The sequence below is a fragment of the Vulpes vulpes genome, chromosome X, assembly GCF_048418805.1.
Source record: "Vulpes vulpes isolate BD-2025 chromosome X, VulVul3, whole genome shotgun sequence".
NCBI lineage: Eukaryota > Metazoa > Chordata > Mammalia > Carnivora > Canidae > Vulpes > Vulpes vulpes.
This window is the reverse complement of record NC_132796.1, coordinates 52,284,891-52,304,176: the sequence shown is the minus strand read 5'-3', so window position 1 is coordinate 52,304,176 and position 19,286 is coordinate 52,284,891. Positions and strand designations below refer to the sequence as shown.

General features: G+C 39.4%; 1 protein-coding gene across 1 annotated transcript in view; it reads left to right on the top strand.

The window, feature by feature from the left end:
* TEX11 (testis expressed 11) overlaps positions 1-19,286 on the top strand; it is a 319,132-nt gene that overhangs the window by 236,346 nt on the left and 63,500 nt on the right. Inside the window, exon 24 of the mRNA XM_072744060.1 lies at positions 19,186-19,258. Coding sequence (XP_072600161.1) covers positions 19,186-19,258 — 73 coding nt within the window. The remainder of the gene's footprint in view (positions 1-19,185; positions 19,259-19,286) is intronic.

Below are 19,286 nucleotides of genomic sequence, written 5' to 3'. Positions count from 1 at the left end.
TAGAGACTAAGATAAACAATAACATAACATTGAAAATAGTGCCCAGTTTTTTTTAAAAAAAAAATCGCAATATTTTAACTACATTAACTAAGAAAAGAGAGAAGCTAAAAAACCAAACTGGGAAAGGGAAGAGAAAATGATACAACATACAACCACCGAAATACATAGTGTGATAACAGATTACTATAAATAAGTATATACAAATCAGATGACTTTGAAAAATAAAATCAGACAATTCCTAAAAACACACAAGTTACCAAGATTGAATCATGAATCTTTAATCCAAGACATAGGAAATCTTCTTATACTAATAACAAGAGTAAACATTGAATTAGGAATCAAAAATCTCCCAACATAGAAAAGCACCAGACTACATGATTTCATTGGCAAATTCTACGAGACCTTAAAAAAATAATTAATGACAGTTGTTATCAAAGTCTTAAAATAAAATAGAGGGACACATTCAAAATTATTCTGTGAGACCAGTATTACCTTGATACCAAAGCAGGATAAAAACAATACAAGAACAAAAAAGTCCAGTTTGTACAATGTAAGTATTACTACTCTGATTTTCTCTTGACATCCATTTGCATGATAAATGTTTCTTCACCCTCTTACTTTCAATCTGCAAGTATCTTTAGGTCTAAAATGAGTCTCTTATTGACAGCATATAAATGGCGTGTCTTATTTTTTAATCCATTCTGATACCCTGTGTTTTTGATTGGAGCATTTAGTCCATTTACAAAGTAATTCTTGAGAGATAATAAGTATTTAGTGCTATTTTATTACTTGTTTTATCATTGTTCCTGGAGATTTTCTCTAACCCTTTCTTGTCTTTGTCACTTTTAGTTTCTCCTTTGCATGGAAAGAGTCCTATTTAATATTTCTTGCAGGGCTGATTTATTTTTTTAAGATTATTTATTTATTTATTTATTTATTTATTTATTTATTCATGAGAGACACAGAAGGAGAGAGAGGCAGAGACACAGGCAGAAGGAGAAGCAGGCTCCATGCAGGGAGCCTGATATGGGACTCGATCTGGGGTCTCCAGGATCACGCCCCAGGCTGAAGGCGGCACCAAACTGCTGAGCCACCAGGGCTGCCCTTGCAGGGCTGATTTAGTGGTCACAAACTTTTTTAGTTTTTGTTTGTCTGGGAAACTCTTTACCTTTCCTATTCTGAATGATAGCCTTTCTGGATACAGTATTCTTAGTTGCAGATTTTTCCCATTCAGCATATTGAATACATCATGCCACTCTTTTCTGACTTGCCAAGTTTCTGTTGAAAAATCTCCAGCTAGCCTTATGGGTTTTGCCTTGTAAATTAAGGGCTTCTTTTGTCTTCCTGCTTTTAAGATTTTTTCTTTATCACCATTTTTTTCCAATTTAATTACAACAGTCTTGGTGTTGGTCTGCTTTTGTTGATTTTGATAGGAGTTCTCTGTGCCTCCTAGATCTCGATGTTTGTTTCCTTCCTCAGATTAGGGAAGTTTTCTGTTATTGTTTCTTGAAATAAATTATCTGCCCACTTTTCTCTTTTTCTGGTACTCCTATAATATGAATGTTATTAGATTTCATGGAGTCACTGAGTTCCCTAAGTCTATTCTCATGTTACATAATTCTTCGTCTCTTTTGTTCAGCATCATTATTTTCTATTATTTTATCTGCTAGGTCACTAATTCATTCCTCTGCTTCTTCCAAGTTTTTGTTCATTGCATCAAGCCTGTTTTCAGTCTTGTTTATTTTACTCTTTATCTTTGATTCTTTTTTATCTCTTTATCATTGTGGTAAGGATCTCACTGTTGTCTTTTATTCTTCTCTCAAGCCCAGTGAGTGTCCTTATGATTGTTGCTTTAAATTATCTGTAAGAGGGCAGCCCGGGTGGCTCAGCGGTTTAGTGCCACCTTCAGCCCAGGGCCTAATCCTGGAGACCCAGGATTGAGTCCCATGTCAGGCTCCCTGCATGGAGCCTGCTTCTCCCTCTACCTGTGTCTCTGCCTCTCTCTCTCTCTCTCTCTCCCTCTCTCATAAATAAATAAAATATTTTATAAATAAATTCTCGATGAGGGTCATCTAGGTGGCTCAGTCAGTTAAGCAATTGACTCTTGATTTCAGCTCAGGTCATGATCTTGGGATTATGAGATTGAGTCTCGTGTCAGGCTTTGGGCTTAGAAGGGAGTCTGCTTGAGATTTTATTTTTCCCTCTACCTCACCCACCCCACTGTTTCTCTTTCTCCCTCTCTGTAAAATAAATGAATAAATAAAATCATTCTCTATCAGACGTGTTACTTACATCTATTTCACTTAGATCTATGGCTGTGGCTTTATCTTGTTTTTTCATTTGGATAAATTCCTCCATGTCAGAATATTGTCTAAATCTCTGCTTTCTTCTCTGTGTTAGAAAAGCCAAGTATGTCTCCTGCTCCTGAAAGTAATGTCCTTATGAATAAGAGGTCATGTCATGCACAGGACATGGTGCTTCACAGACTGTCTCTGGTGTGTGCTTTGTGCACTCTGATATTATGTTTTGGCTGCTCTACCTTTCAGGCTAGTCATCTGCAGAGGTTTTCCTTGCCTGCTGTGGGCAGCGTTTGGTCCCTGGCCTGTATGTGGCAAGTTTTAACTAGGTGTGCTCCAGTTTTCTTGTGAAATGACACCTGACACCAACTGCACCAGAACAGAGGCCCTGCAGAACCCTCTGGATGGGAGATATGGTGTGAGCAGGAACCTCTGTTGGTCTTCTGGGAGAGGGACTTGCCATGCTGGGACTGAAGCAAGCTTGACTGAGAAGGGCAGTCCCACCACAGCAGAGGGTGGTACGGTTTTGTATAAACAAGTTAGGCAGCCAGTGTCCATGCTGAGCTGCTTCCCTCAAGTCATTCTGTGTCTATGCTGAGGGGCTGGGGAAGGAAATGGCACAGTCAGGTCTTTTCTTCCCAGAGAGGCCCAAAGGAATAATCTCCCGCTATGTGCCCCAGGCATTCTTCAGATCTCTATTTCCATGCTGTCTTACCCCTGTCTTCTTTCCAGGAGTAGCATAGTGCCCTCCAGTTTCTATCCCAGCCAGCCAATTAAGTGTCTAACTCTTAATTTCAGCTGAGGTCATGATCTCAGATTTGTGGGATAGAGCTCCACACTCAGCAGGGAGTCTACTTGAGGATTATCTCCCCCTGTCCCCCCTTGCATGCACTCTCTTTCTCTAATAAATGAACAAATCTTAGAAAAAAATATACAGCCATTATAATTTATTGAGGAACTACATCTCTTTCCTGAAATGGGTTGCACAAACTACTGTTGACTGGACCAATCAGACTGATATCCTGTGTTTCTACAACCTGAGTGCTAAGAATGGTTTTTACATTTGTAAAAGGTTGTAAATGAAAATAAAGAAAAATATGTGAAAGATAGTTTGTGTGGCTAGCAAAGCCTAAAACATTTACTGCTTGTCCTTTTATGCAAAAGTATCTTGACCTCTATTGTAGATGATTTTTTAACAGACTTATTGAGGTATAATTAGCATACCTTATGATTCACCCAGTAAGTAGACTTTAATGGTTTTTAGAATATTTAGGTTTGTGAAGCTATCAATACAATATAATTTTTTAATACAATATAATTTTAAAATATTTTCATCACTCTAAAAAGATATCCCTTACCTATTAGCCATCACTCCCTATCCCAACCAGCAGCCCTGGGCAAACACTAATACGTTTTGTGTCTTTATTGATTTCCCTATTCTGGATATTTCATATAAATATTATCATATGTCTTAGTCTTTTCTGACTGGCTCCCTTTGTAATTTTTCAATAATGCTTAATATGTTCTTCATGTTGTGGTTTGGATCAGTACTCCATTCCCATTGATGCCTGAATGATATTCCATTGTATGAATATACCATATTTTGTTTATCCATTCATACATTGATGGATATTGAGTTTTTCCAATTTTCAGCTGTTACAAATAATGCTGTGATGAACATTCATGTACAAGTTTTGTATAGATTTCTGTTTTATTTTCCCTTGAGTATATAGCTAGGAGTGGAATTGCTAGGTTTTATGAGAACTGTGTGCTTAATCTTTTGAGGAACTACCAGAGTATTTTCCAAAGGAGCTATACCATTTTACATTCCCACCAGCACTGGACAGGGGTTCTACTTTCTCCACCTCCTTGGCACCACTTACTATTATGTCCTTTGGATTATGGCCATGCTAGTGTGTATGAAGTGCTATCTTATTGTAGTTTTTATTTGCATTTTTCCAAAACTGATGATATCTGACTAATAACAAAAGATATGTACTTATTTGCCATTTATATATATTCTTTGGAAAATGTTCAGATTTTTTGACCATTTTTAATAGGGTTCTTTGTTGTCTTCAGTTCTAATAGTTGTTTTATATTCTAGGTAGTAGACTCTTCTCAGATAATAATTTGCAATTTATTCTTTCATTATGTGGGTTGTCTTTTCCCTTTCTTACCAGTGTCCTATGAAGCACATTTTTAATTTTAGTGATGCTCATTTTATTTATTTTGTTGTTGTTCCTTATGCTTTTAATGTCAGTGTTTAAGACTATTGCCTAATCAAAGATCATTAAGATTCACCCCTATGTTTCTTCTAACAGTTTTATATTTTTAATTGTTACATTCAGGTATATATATTTCTTAAATATATATATATAATATATAATATATATAATATATATATTTATATAGTACAACACTGAGTGCTCATCCCGTCAAGTGCGCCCCTTAATGTCTGTCACCCAGTCACCCCATCCCACCGCCCACGTCCCCTTCGACTACCCATTGTTAGTTTCCCAGAGATAGGAGTCTCTCATGTTTTCTCACCCTCTCTAATTTTTCCCACTCATTTTCCCTACTTTCCGCTATAATCCCTTTCACTATTTCTTATATTCCCTGTATGAGTGAAACCATATAATGATTGTCCTTCTCCAATTGACTTGTTTCACTCAGCAGAATACCTTCCAGTTCCATCCACATCAAAGCAAATGGTGGGCATTCATCCTTTCTAATGGCTGAGTAATATTCCATTGTATATATATATGTACCACATCTTCTTGATCCATTCATCTGTTGAAGGTCAACGAGGCTCCTTCCACAGTGTGGCTGTTGTGGACATTGCTCTTATAAACATTGGAATGAAGATGTCCCAGTGTTTCACTGCATCTGTATCTTTGGGGTAAGTACCCAGTAGTGCAATTGCTGGGTCATAGGGTAGCTCTATTTTTAACTTTTTGAGGAACCTCCACACTTTTCCAGAGTAGCTGTACCAGTTCACATTCCTACCAACAGTGCAAGAGGGTTCCCCTTTCTCCACATCCTCTCCAACATTTGTTGTTTCCTGTCTTGTTAATTTTCACCATTCTCACTGGAGTGAGGTGGTATCTCATTGTGGTTTTGATTTGTATTTCCCTGATGGCAAGTGATGCGGAGCATTTTCTCGTGTGCTTGTTGGCCATGTCTATGTCTTCCTTTGTGAACTTTCAGTTCATGTCTTTTGCCCATTTCATGATTTGGTTGTTTGTTTCTTTGCTGTTGAGTCTCATAAGTTCTTTATAGATTGTGGATACTAGCCCTTTATCTGATATGTCATTTGCAAATATCTTCTCCCATTCTGTAGGTTGTCTTTTAGTTTTGCTGACTTTTTCTTTTGCTGTGCAGAAGTTTTTAATCTTGATTAAGTCCCAATACTTCATTTTTGCTTTTGTTTCCCTTGCCTTCATCTTGCAAGATGTATCTTGCAAGAAGCTGCTGTGTCCAAGTTCAAAACGGGTGTTGCCTGTGTTCTCCTTTAGGATTTTGATGGAATCTTGTCTCACATTTAAATCTTTCCGGGGATCCCTGGGTGGCGCAGTGGTTTGGCGCCTGCCTTTGGCCCAGGGCGCGATCCTGGAGACCCGGGATCGAATCCCACATCAGGCTCCCGGTGCATGGAGCCTGCTTCTCCCTCTGCCTGTGTCTCTGCCTCTCTCTCTTTCTCTCTGTATGACTATCATAAATAAAAAAAAATTCTTTCCTCCATTTTGAGTTTATCTTTGTGTATGGTGTAACAGAATGCTCTTGTTGCATTCTTCTGCACGTAGCTATCTAGTTTTCCCAGCACCGTTTTTTGAAGAGACTGTCATTTTTCCAGTGGATAGTCTTTCCTGCTTTGTCGAAAATTAGTTGACCATAGAGTTGAGGGCCAATTTCTGGGTTCTCTATTCTGGTCCATTGATCTATGTGTCTGTTTTTGTGCCGGTACCACACTGTCTTGATGATTACAACTTTGTCTTGAGGTACAGCTTGAAATCCAGCATTGTGATGCCCCTGGTTTTGGTTTTCTTTTTTTTTTTTTCTTTAATCTATTTATAGTCACAGAGAGAGAGAGAGAGAGAGAGAGAGAGAGGCAGAGACACAGGCAGAGGGAGAAGCAGGCTCCATGCACCGGGAGCCCGATGTGGGATTCGATCCCGGGTCTCCAGGATCGCGCCCTGGGCCAAAGGCAGGCGCCAAACCGCTGCGCCACCCAGGGATCCCTGGTTTTCTTTTTCAATACTCCCCTGACTATTCGGGGTCTTTTCTGATTCCACACAAATCTTAAGATGATTTGTTCCAACTCTGTGAAGAAAGTCCATGGTATTTTGATAGGGATTCCATTGAACGTGTAAATTGCCCTGGGTAACATGGACATTTTCACAATATTAATTCTTCCAATCCATGAGCATGGAATATTTTTCCATCTCTTTGTGTCTTCCTCAATTTCTTTCAGAAGTGTTCTGTAGTTTTTACGGTATAGATCCTTAACCTCTTTGGTTAGGTTTATTCCTAGGTATCTTATGCTTTTGGGTGCAATTGTAAATGGGATTGACTCCTTAATTTCTCTCTCTTCAGTGTCATTGTTAGTGTATAGAAATGCCACTGATTTCTGGGCATTGATTTTTGTATCCTGCCACACTGCCAAATTGCTGTATGAGTTCTCTGGGGTGGAGTCTTTTGGGTTTTCTCTGTACAGTATCATGTCATCTGCAAAGAGGAAGAGTTTGACTTCTTTGCCAATTTGAATGCCTTTTATTTCCTTTTGTTGCCTGATTGCTGATGCTAAGACTTCTAGTACTATGTTGAATAGCAATGGTGAGAGTGGACATCCCTGTTTTGTTCCTGATCTTAGTGGAAAGGCTCCCAGTATTTCCCCATTGAGAATGATATTTGCTGTGGGCTTTTCATAGGTAGCTTTTAAGATGCTGAGGAGTGTTTCTTCTATCCCTACACTTTCAAGAGTTTTGATCAGGAATGGATGCTGTATTTTGGCAAATGCTTTCTCTGTGTCTATTGAGAGGATCATGTGGTTCTTTTTTTTTCTGTTGTTGATGTGATCTATCACGTTGATTGTTTTACGAGTGTTGAACCAACCTTGCATCCCAGGGATAAATCCCACTTGGTCATGGTGATTAATCTTCTTAATGTATTGTTGGATCCTCTTAGCTAGTATCTTATTGAGAATTTTTACATCTGTGTTCATAAGGGACATTGGTCTATAATTCTCCTCTTTGGTGGGGTCTTTGTCGGGTTTTGGAATCAAGGGGATACTGACCTCATAAAACCAGTTGGAAGTACTCCATCCCTTTCTATCTTTCGGAACAGCTTTCATAGAATAAGTATTTTTTCTTCTTTAAACGTTTGATAGAATTCCCCTCAGAAGCCATCTGGCCCTGGACTTTGTGTCTTGGGAGGTTTTTGATGACTGCTTCAATTTCCTCCCTGATTATTGGCCTGTTCAGGTTTTCTATTTAATCCTGTTCCAGTTTTGGTATTTTGTAGCTTTCCAGAAATGCATCCATTTCTTGTAGATTGCCTACTTTATTTACATAATACGTTTTTAAAATCGTTTGTATTTCCTTGATATTGGTTGTGATCTCTCCTCTTTTGTTTGGGATTTTATTAATTTGAGTCCTTTTTCTTTTAAATAAGGCTGGCTAATGGTTTATCTATCTTATTAATCCTTTTAAAGAACCAACTCCTGGTTTTGTCGATCTGTTTTACAGTTCTTCTGGTCTGTATTTCATTGAGTTCTGCTCGAATCTATATTAACTCTCTTCTGACTGGTGTAGGTTTTACTTTCTGTTCTTTCTCCAATTCCTTTAGGTGCGAGGTTAGCTTGTCTATTTGGGTTTTTTCCAATTTTTTGAGGGAGGATTGTATTGCGATGTATTTCCCCCTCAGGACCACTTTTGCTGTATCCCAAAGATTTTGAACAGTTGTATCTTCATTTTCATTATTTTCCAGGAATCTTTTTAATCTTCTCTAATTTCCTGGTTAACACATTCATCTTTTAGGAGGATGCTCTTTAACCTCCACGTGTTTGAGTTTCTTCCAAATTTCTTCTTGTGGTTGCATTCTAGTTTCAAAGCATTATGGTCTGAAAATATGCAGGGGATTGGTATCGTTTGAGACCTGATTTGTGACCCAGTGGGTGGTCTATTCTGGAGAAAGTTCCGTGTGCACTTGAGAAGAATGTGTATTCAGTTGCGTTTGGATGCAAAGTTCTGTAAATATCTGTGAAATCCATCTGGTCCAATATATCATTTATGGCCCTTGTTTCTTTGGTGATGTTGTGCTTAGAAGATCAGTCATTTGCAGAAAGTGCCATGTTGAAGTATCCTACTATTAGTGTATTATTATCTAAGTATGTCTTTACTTTGGTTATTAATTGATATACTTGGCAGCTCCCACATTAGGGGCATAAATATTCATGATTGTTAGGTCTTCTTGTTGGATAGACCCTTTAAGTATGATATATGTCCCTCATCATCTCTTACTACAATCTGGTATAAACTTAATTTATCTGATAGGAGGATTGCTTCTCCAGCTTTCTTTTGAGGACCATTTGAATGGAAAATGGTTCTCCAACCTTTCATTTTTCAGGCAGGAGGTGTCTTTAGGTCTAAAATGAGTCTGTTGTAGACAGCGAGTAGATGGGTCTTACTTTTTTATTGAGTCTGAAACCCTGCGTCTTTTGTTTTTTTTTTTTAATTTTTTAAATTTATTTATGATAGTCACAGAGAGAGAGAGAGAGAGAAGCAGAGACACAGGCAGAGGGAGAAGCAGGCTCCATGCACCGGGAGCCCGACATGGGATTCGATTCCCGGTCTCCAGGATCGCGCCCTGGGCCAAAGGCAGGTGCTAAACCGCTGCGCCACCCAGGGATCCTCCCTTGCGTCTTTTGATGGAATCATTTATCCCATTCACGTTCAGAGTAACTATTGAACGATATGAATTTAGTGTCATCATGATACCTATTCAGTCCCTGTTTTTGTGGATTGTTTCCTTGGACTTCCTCTTTCTTTTACAGAGTCCCCCTTAATATTTCTTACAGAGCTGGTTTGGTGGTCACATATTCTTTCAATTTCTGCCTATCTTGGAAGTTCTTTATCTCTTCTTCTATTCTGAATGAGAGCCTTACTGGATAAAGCATTCTTGGCCGCATGTTCTTCTCATTTAGTACCCTGAAAATATCCTGCCAGTCCTTTCTGGCCTGCCAGGTCTCTATGAAGAGGTCTGCTGTTAATCTGATATTTCTTCCCATATAAGTTAAGAATCTCTTGTCTCTTGCTGCTTTAAGGATTTTCTCTTTATCTTTGGAATTTGCAAGTTTCACTATTAAATGTCGAGTTGTTGAATGGTTTTTATTTATTTTGGGGGTGGAACCTCTCTATCTCCTGGATATGGATGCCTGTTTCCCTCCCCAAATTAGGGAAGTTCTCAGCTATGATTTCTTCAAATATACTTTCTAGTCCTCTCTCCCTCTCCATATCTTCTGGAACCCCTATTATATGTAGATTTTTCCTTCTGAGGCTGTTGTTTATTTCCTTTAACCTTTCCTCATGGTCCCTTGTTTTTCTCTTTTTCCCTCAGCTTCCTTCCTTGCCATCAACTTGTCTTCTATGTCGCTCACCCTTTCTTCCATCTCATTAGCCCTAGCCATTAGGCCCTCCAGTTTGGATTGCATCTCATTTAATTGTTTTTTTTTATTTTAGCCTGATTAGATCTCAATTCTGTAGTAATGAAGTCTCTAGAGTCCTTTATGCTTTTTTCCAGAGCCACAAGTAGCTTTATAATTGTGCTTCTGAATAGGCTTTCTGAATAGGCTTTCAGCGTTTTGAAATCCATATTCTGTAACTCTGTGGCAGAGAGTACTGTTTCTGATTCTTTCTTTTGTGGTGAGTTCTTCCTTCTAGTGATTTTGTCCAGTGCCGAGTGGCTGTATGAGTGGGCTAAGTCAAGAATATCAACTGCAAACTACATAAATTCCACCCTAGATGATCCTGACAAGGTCAGAGACCAGAAAATGAAAAAGAGGATCAGAACATAATAAAAAGGACCACCAAAGTGAAAAACAATTTTAAAACAAAGTAGTAAAAAATAAAAGGCCAAAAATCCCAAAGAAAAAGAAAAAAAAAAAACAGAAGTAAAGAGGACAAAGAGAAAAAAACGGGGGAGGAACTGGGACATGTTGCTGGTGAAGAAGTGGTAGTGGAGGGAGAATGTAGTCTACCTGAGGGGTCCTAGAGTGTGATCCTCTTGGTTCTGAGTGTATTAAGTTCTGTATGTTAGAAGATGCTCAAACCCAAACTTATATAAACCAGCAATACTTGTAGAAAGCCCCAAAATTTATCACCAAAACATAAGCTGGATGAAAGAGGGGGGAAGAATGGGAATATAAAGAGAATATAATCTCACAGAATGAGCCAGCATGGTATTCCACTTGGTTCTGGGTGTGTGCTCGTCATGTTTTAGAAAGCATTAACTTCCGCCATTGTAGAACAAAACGAGGCAATGAAAACAAAAAAACACAAAACAAAAGCCCGTATCTTGTATATGTCCCAAAATTAAATTTAATATATTGAAGGGAATCCAGAAGTGAAAAATATATCTAAGACACCTAATTGTAGAAATATGAAAGTTAAAAAGGAAGAAACTTAAAATTGAAGAGCTGGTAAAATATTGTAGTTAAGGTGGGAAAAGAGAAAAAATATTAGAAATTTTTAGTCTGATATAAAAATGAGTTGTAATGGAAAAAGGAAAATAAAATAAAAGGGGGACCCTCTAGTTCTATATACTATAGTCCCTCAATTTTCCCTTGGTTGCGGAGCTTTCCAGTGCTGCTTGGTCAAGAACTTGCTCTTCCCTTGTTCTTCCACCTGTCTTCTGGGGGAGGGGGTCTGCTGTTGGATCTCAGGTGTGTGTGCCTGGGTGGAGATGCCCATCCCCTGCTGGGTGCCAGGCTCAGTGTGAGCTGTTTATCCTGTGAGGCCTTTGTTCCCTGGCGGTTACACCTCTCCCAGGTACAAGGTGAAACAAGGAGGAAAAACAGCAATGGTGGTGGCCAGACTTCCAGTTCTGGAGTCAGCTCCCCATGAGTAACTAACCGCAGTCTCCCAGTCCACACTGGCCTAGATGCTCCTGGGGGCCATTACAGGTGCACTGATCTGCACAGCTTGGGAGTCCCCATTGGTAGGAAAGTTCTTGCTCTCCTGTGCCCTCCCTGCTTCTAAGTGTCCCAGAGGGAATGCAGGATTGCTGGCTTTGTTCCCTTAGGCGCCCTGGGATCTGGGGCCCTGTGCTGCTCAAATCACACTCCTGGGGGGTGCGACTCCCAAAGGGAACAGGGCATAGCCACCTCTGTCTGGAACCAGCCCGCCTAACCTACTGGCTTCTCCCAGATACCCTGAAGGCTGCGGCACTGCAGCCCTTTACCAAGACCGGTTCATGGTTTGCGGTGGGCTTCCCCCCAGGATCACCTCTTCTAATAGTGACTCCAGGAATCTGGAGGCTTCACTGCCCTTCCTGTGATGCTGCCCAATTTCCCTGCTAAGCACTTTTCCATCCGTGAAAAATCTGGTGTGGATTTTTAAAGTTCCTGCTTCTCCAGGGCTGGGATTTCCTGTCCTGGAGGCTTTTGCAGCTCAGCTTTAGCCCAGGGGCTCCTCGTGTGCCCCTCCCCCACTTTATTCTTTTTTTATTTTTTTTCAGCCTTCCTATCTTGTTAGAAGTAAAAATTTTTTTCTCTGTGGTGTTCTGACTATTCTCTTTATTTTTTTTATTTTTTTAAAAGATTTTATTTATTTATTCATGAGAGGCACAGAGAGAGAGAGGCAGAGATACAGGCAGAGAGAGAAGCAGGCTTCATGCAGGGAGCCTGATGTGGGACTCAATCCCGGGCCTCCAGGATCACACCCCAGGCTGAAGGCAGGCACTAAACCACTGAGCAATCCAGGGTTCCCCCTGTTCTCACTTTAAATCTCAGGTTGAATTCATAGGTGTTCAGGATGTTTTGAAAGTTATCTAGGTAAGTTGGTGGGACCAGGTGAGTTGAGGACTCCTACTCTTCTGCTATCTTAGCCTGCCCTCAGATATATCCATTTTTAGTTAATTTTTGTGTATGGTGTGAGATAGGGGTCCCCCTTCATTTTTTTGCATTTGAATATTCAGTTGTCCCAGGGCCATTTGTTGAAAACATTTTCCCCGTTGAATTATCTTGTCACCCTTGTTAAAAATCAAATGGCCATAAATAAGATTATTTCTAGTCCACTGATGTCTCTCTCTATTCAATGGCAAAACCACACTGTTTTAATTATTATAGCTTTGTAGTAAGTTTTATAAGAAGGATGTGTTAGTCTTCCAATTTTGTTCTTTTTCAAAATTGTTTTTGCTACTGGGGTCTTTTGAGTTTCTATATGTATGTTGGGATCGAGTTGTTAATTTCTGCAAAGAAGCCAGCTAGGATTTTGATAGGAATTGCACTGAACCTGTAGGTCAGTTTGGAGAGTATTACGATCTTTAACAGTATTAAGTCTTATTACTGATGAACATAGCATGTCTTTCCTATTCATTTAGGTTTCAATTTCTTTCAACAATGTTTTGTGGTTTTCAGAGTATATTTTTACTTCTTTTTTGTAGTCTAGATTTTTAATTTCTGAGTCAGTTTCAGTAGTTTATGTGTCTGGAAATATGTCCATTATAATCTAAGTTACCTAATTTTTTGACTTACAGTTGTTCATAGTATTCTCTTATAATCAACTTTTTTATTTCTGTAAGTTTTGTAATTATGCCCCTGCCTTCTCTCCTAATTTTAGTCATTTGTGTCTTCTCTTTCTTTTCTTGACCATTTTATACAACATTTTTTAAACTGTGTTGGTTTTTCCTGAACCAACTTTGGTTTCTTTTATTCTCCCATTTTTCTGGTCTGTATTTCATTAATTCCCACTCTAATCTTTATAATTTTCTTCCTTCTGGTTGCTTAAGTTTTAGTTTGCTTTTTTTCCAGTGTCTTACAGTGCAAGTTTAGCTTAGTGATTTGATGTCTTTCTTCATTTTGTAATATCAGTTTTTATACCTATACATTTCCTTCTAAGCACTGTGGCTTAATCTGTTGGAAATACTATAGATTTAGGGGACACATTCAGATCCATAGCATTCCTCCCTTGACCCACAAAATTCATGTCCTCATACAAAATACCATTCATTCCATCTCAACAGCTCTAAACACCTTGACTCATTCTAGCATTGACTCAGAAGTCTAAGTCCAAAGTTTCATCTAAGTATCATCTAAACCAGATATGAGTTAAGACAAAGTACAATTCATCCTGAGGCAAATTGCTTTCTATCTATGAACCTGTAAAATCAAACAAGTTACATCTTCCAAAATACAATGGTGAGACAGGAATAGGGTAGATCTTCCCATTTAAAAAGGAGAAATAGGAAAAAAAGAAGTTAATGGGTTCGAGGTAAATCCAAAACCTAATAGAGTAAATAACATTAAACACCAAGGCTTAAGAACAATCCTCCTTGTGTCATATTCTGGACCCACTGGGGCTGCATTTGGGCCCCCAAGCCTCTCAGCCTCACCCACGTGATTCTTCCAGGTGTAGCCCATACTACAGCTTTCATGGATTAAGGTTCCTGCTGGAATCTCTCACAGTAGCTGTGCTGCCCTGAGGTGAAAAACTCCCCTGGGCATTGCCCCTAATTGGGTCCTCCTACAATAGCCCCACCTCCACAGAGGCTCTTTGGGCTCCAAAGGTTCCTGGAGCATTCTTTGAAATCTAGGTTGAAGCAGCTATGCTCCCAGCTCTTGCACTCTCTACGCCATGAGGACACCAAGGTGATAACTTCCCAAAGTTTTTAACCTGTGCCCTCTGGAGGGGCAGTGGTAGCAGCCTGCACTGCACTTGGAGTGGCTGTAAAACATGACACCAGAATTTGAGAAGGAGAGCCAGGGAGGTAAGGTGGCACTGGGTAGCTATGGCTCCTCCTTTGAAATCATTCTGCCACTTGGCCATGCATTCTGGAGCCTGTGATGGGAGGGCCAGCCCCTAAGAACTCTAAACTGCCTCAGTTCATTCTTCCATTGCTTTGGACAATAGGTTCTGGTTAGATGGCTGACCAATCTCCCCATTGTCTTGGTCTGAATAGCTCCTAGCTTCTGTTGAGATGGTTGAGCCACAGCATTCTCCTTATCAAATTCAGCCCTACCCTTAGTGTTCTCTTCCATATTAGCCTTCTTATTTCTTTCAATATAGATAGGCTGAAATTTTTCCAAATTTTTAAATTGTGCTTTCTTTTTTTCAGATTTTACTTATTTATTTGATAAAGCACTTGAGAGAGCAAGCACAAGTGGGTTAAGGGCAGAGGGAGAGAGAGAAGCAGACTGCCCACTGAGCAGGGAGCCTGATGCTGGGCTGTATCCTAGGACCCTGGGATCATGACCTAAGCTGAAGGCCAATGCTTAACTGAGTAACCCAAGCACCCCTCTGCTTCCTTTTTGATTAGCATTTCCACCTTTAAATCATTTCTCTTTTTATATTTTACTATAAGTATTCAAGAAATTTGCTGAACTTATTCAACACTTTGCTTAGAAATTTCTTTAGCTAAATATCCAATTTCACCACTCACAAGTATTACCTTCTATAAAACACTAAGACATAAACACAGTCCCGCCAAGCTCTTTGCTATCTTATAACAAGGATGGCCTTTCCTCCAATTTCCATTGTTCCTCATTTCCATCTGAGACCTCATCATTCAGAATGACCTTCAATGTCTGTATTTCTACCAACATTCTCTTCACAGTATTCTCAGACTGTTCTCTGAAAAAGTTGATCTCTGCTTCTCTTCTCTTCTTTTTCTTGGTCTTCATGTAATGAGGGCACAGGGATTCAAGAGCACTTGGCTCTGGGAGTCCCAGACAGACTACATTTGGTCATTCACCACTGACAAGATCCAAAGGCAGAGATATGAGTGGTGGTGAAATAAGAAAGGAATTTATTTCAGTGAGGCCAACATCAGAAGACCGCAGACTAGTGTCTCAAAGACTGTTTCCAAAATGCTGAAAATAATTCTAGGTTTATATAGGGAAAACCTGGAACAAAGGTCAATATGTATATGAAGGTTCAGTCATTGTCTTAGAGTCAGTCACATGGGGTCTTGCTAGCTCAGGGCAATCTTTATTGCTTGAGAGGGTGGTGTGTTTCCCATCACTAGCTGCTGTCCTCTATCAAATTATAAGAATTGCCCTTAACCATTCATTCACAGCAGTGTAGACTTTTTCTAGCTCGCACCTCCAAACTCTTCCAGCTTCTATTCATTACACAGTTCCAAAACTCCTTCCACCGGGATGCCTGGGTGACTCAGCATTGAGCGTCTGCCTTTGGCTTAAGGCAAGATCCTGGAGTCCCGGGACTCAATCCTCCCTGCATGGAGCCTGCTTCTCCCTCTGCCTATGTCTCTGCCTCTCTGTCTCTCTGTATCTCTGTCTCTGTCTCTCTCTGTCTCTCTCTCTATCTCATGAATAAATAAATAAAGCCTTTAAAAAAACTGCTTCCATATTTTTAGGTATTTGTTACAGAAGCACCCTACTTTCATTGCCAGTTTTCTGCCTTTGTCTATTCAGACTGCTATAACAAAACACAGACTGGGAAGCTTATAAACAACAGAAATTTATTTCTCACAGTTCCAGAGGCTAGAAGTCCAAGTTCAGGGTACTAGCATGATAGTGTTTGCACCTTCTTACTGTGTCTTCACATGAAGGAAAGGGCTAAGGATCTTCTTAGAACCTCTTATAAAAGACACAGATCCCATTCCTGAGGGCTCCACCTCTGTAACTTTAGCACCTCCTAAAGGTCCCACCTACTAATACCTGTGCCTTTGAGGTTTAAGATTTCAACATATGAATTGGTTGAGGGGGACACATTCAGACAATAGCATACTGCTTGAGCAGCATCCCATAAGTTTTGATATGTTGTGTTTTTTCATTCATCTCAAATCATTTTTAAATTTTTGTTGTGATTTCTTCTTTGACCCATTGTTTATTTAATAATCCCTTATTTAATATCCACATTTTTGCGAATTTCCCAAACTTTACTATCTTAGGATTTCTAAGCTTATTCCACTATGGTCAGACTACATAGTTTGTTGAATTTCATGTTATTTTAACTTTCACTGATGTTTATATTGCTGCCTAGCATATGGTCTATTCTGGAGAAAGTGCTTGAGAATAATTTGTGTGCTTCTTGGGTTGGTGGTATGGTCTCTGGATATCTGTTAGGTATAAAAACAATAGTTTTATACAATTGCTTTTTAAAACAAGTAAGAGAAGAAAGATATATATTTATATACCCTTTTATAATTAATTACATAATTTTTACATAATTACTTTTACCAGTGTACTTTTTTTCATTTGAATTCAGATTACTATCTTTTTTTTTTTCAGATTACTATCTAATGTCATTTGTTTTCAGCCTGAAGAACTTCTCTTAGCGTTTTTATAAAATGGTTCTGCTAGCAATAAATTCTATCAGATTTTGTTTATCTGGGAATTTTTTTTTTTTGCTTTCAGTTCTGAAAAATAGTTTTGCTGGATATTAGATTGTTGGGTAACTGTTATTTTCTTTCATCATATTGAATATGTTATCCCACTGCCTTCTTTATTGAGATTCTGTTATTTGCTGAGACATTGTCATCAAACCTTTGTTAAAGTATTATTTTCTTTTGTTTGAATATATTTAAAATAAGTGTTTTGGGGGGCACCCAGGTGGCTCAGTGGCTGAGCATCTATCTGCCTTTGGCTCAGGTCGTGATCCTGTGGTCCTGGGATTGAGTCCAGCATTGGGCTCCCCATAGGGAGCCTGCTTCTTCCTCTGCCTTTGTCTCTGCCTCTCTCTGTGTGTCTTTCATGAATCAATAAAAAAAAATAGCTACTTTGAAATCTTTGTCACTAAGTTCAGCATCTAGACCTTGTCAGTCAATTCCTGTTGCTTTTTTCCCTGCATTTGGATCATACTTTATCATTTTTTTGCATATCTCACATTTTCTGTTGAAAACTGGGCATTCTAGATAATATATTGAAACATCTTTGAGTACTCATTACCCCCCTGTGGTTTGTTGTTGTTAATACTTGCTTGCTTATTGGTTTAATGCCTTGGCTGGGCTAGTTCAGTGAAATCTATTTCCCGCAGCTATACACAAGTGTCCAGCTTCTGATATCACTCCTTAGAGGTCTTTGCCTGTGGTATCACCCTGTCCCCTCCTCTACAAAGGGATGAAAGTGGTTTTAGCAGGGTTATTTTTAAATTTCTCTTCCCATCATTGATATCTGTGTTAACTTCTGAATGGTCTTCTGTTGGCATCACACCCAGATGTTAATCTTGACTAATTACTAGAGTGTTTGCTTTGTGTGTGGGTGTGTGTGTGTGTGTGTGTGTGTGTGTGTGTGAGAGAGAGAGAGAGAGAGCGCGCACAAGTGCATGTGTATGTTTAAAAATGCTTTGGGGCATAAATTGTTCAACAGTTTGATAAAATTAATGTAAGGCCCCTTTGAATTGGTAGGGATCTTCTCAGTTTTCTCTTACTCTGGTTCCTCCGTAAACTTCTGGCTGATCCTTTGTGTTGCATGTTGATATCATTGAGCTATCAGCCTCTTTATAAGTACTGAACACCAGAATCTACATTTGTTTTTGTAGTGGCCTTAGACTTGAACTTCCCCAAGCTGTGTTCCAATTAAAATCAGTCATGTTAGAGATACAGAGCTCACTCTTCTAATGACCTGCCTCTCCTCTTCATAAGAAGTTTTATATCACTCTTTTGGAGCTGCAGGTAGGGATGTGGCACATTTCTATTGGCCTGACAGTACAGCTCTCTGAGTAAGGGGCTGGGCAGGAGTCATAGTCCCTGGCATTCTGAGCTTGCCTCTCCCAGCAGGGAAACCTTGGCCTATAAGCAAGCTGAAGTGAGGGCAATTGAGACCCAATAATTGTAATATTCCATGCCTGGTTATAGGGACTGGGTAGAGGAAGAGAGGTCCAGGCCTCTCATTTGTGCTTGTTTATAATAGAGCTCCTACAATACAAACCTGAGGGAGGAGGATGAGAAGTGCTGACAGCATGCCCCTTCTGGAAATCCCTAGCCTAGAAGCTAAGAATAGAGGGAGCCCAGTCTTCTTGGCCACACCCACCTAAAGTAGCACTCACACTGAGCTGGGGGTGGTTGGTGAGCAGATCATGGTTCAAATATCATGGGTGCTTACTGTCTTACTGAGACATAGTAGATTTCCTGAAATAGATATTTCTCCATTTTCTTTTTGCCCTTTGAGGAATTTCCTGAGACTTTACATGATTGTGTTTTATAATTCACCAGTTAGGGTTGTTTTGCTAGGGAGAGGGTTCATGGAACTCCTCATACCACCATTCTAGAACTGCTACTCTTCTGTCCAAGATTATTAAACAAATTGATAGTGCTCAAGATTTTCTATTTAATCCTCATTTTCTGGGACATTAAGAAAAATACAAATAGGGGCACCGAGGTGGCTCAGTCAGTTAAGCATCTGCCCTTGGCTCAGGTCATGATCCCAGGGTCCTGAGATTGGGCTCCCTGCTCAGGGGGGAGTCTGCTTCTCCCTCTCTTTCTGCCCCTCCTCTGCTCATGCTCTCTCACTCTCTCTCTCTCACAATAAATATATAAAATCTTAAAGAAAAATACAAATAGAGATTAATATTTTTATATCAATTATAAAATGTTCAGTTTAAATTCATTTTTCTATCATTTTATTTTAACTGCTTGTAATGAATATTATTTTAATTTGCTTAAAGTTTTGTCTGGTTAAGATTAATTTTCTCATTGCGTTGTTGCCAAATAGACCAGATTACTGAATCGTGCCCTTGAGCAGATCCATAAATGCAGAGACACCTGGAATCTCCTGAAAGAAACAGGTACAGTGGGAACTGGGACTTTGGTAAC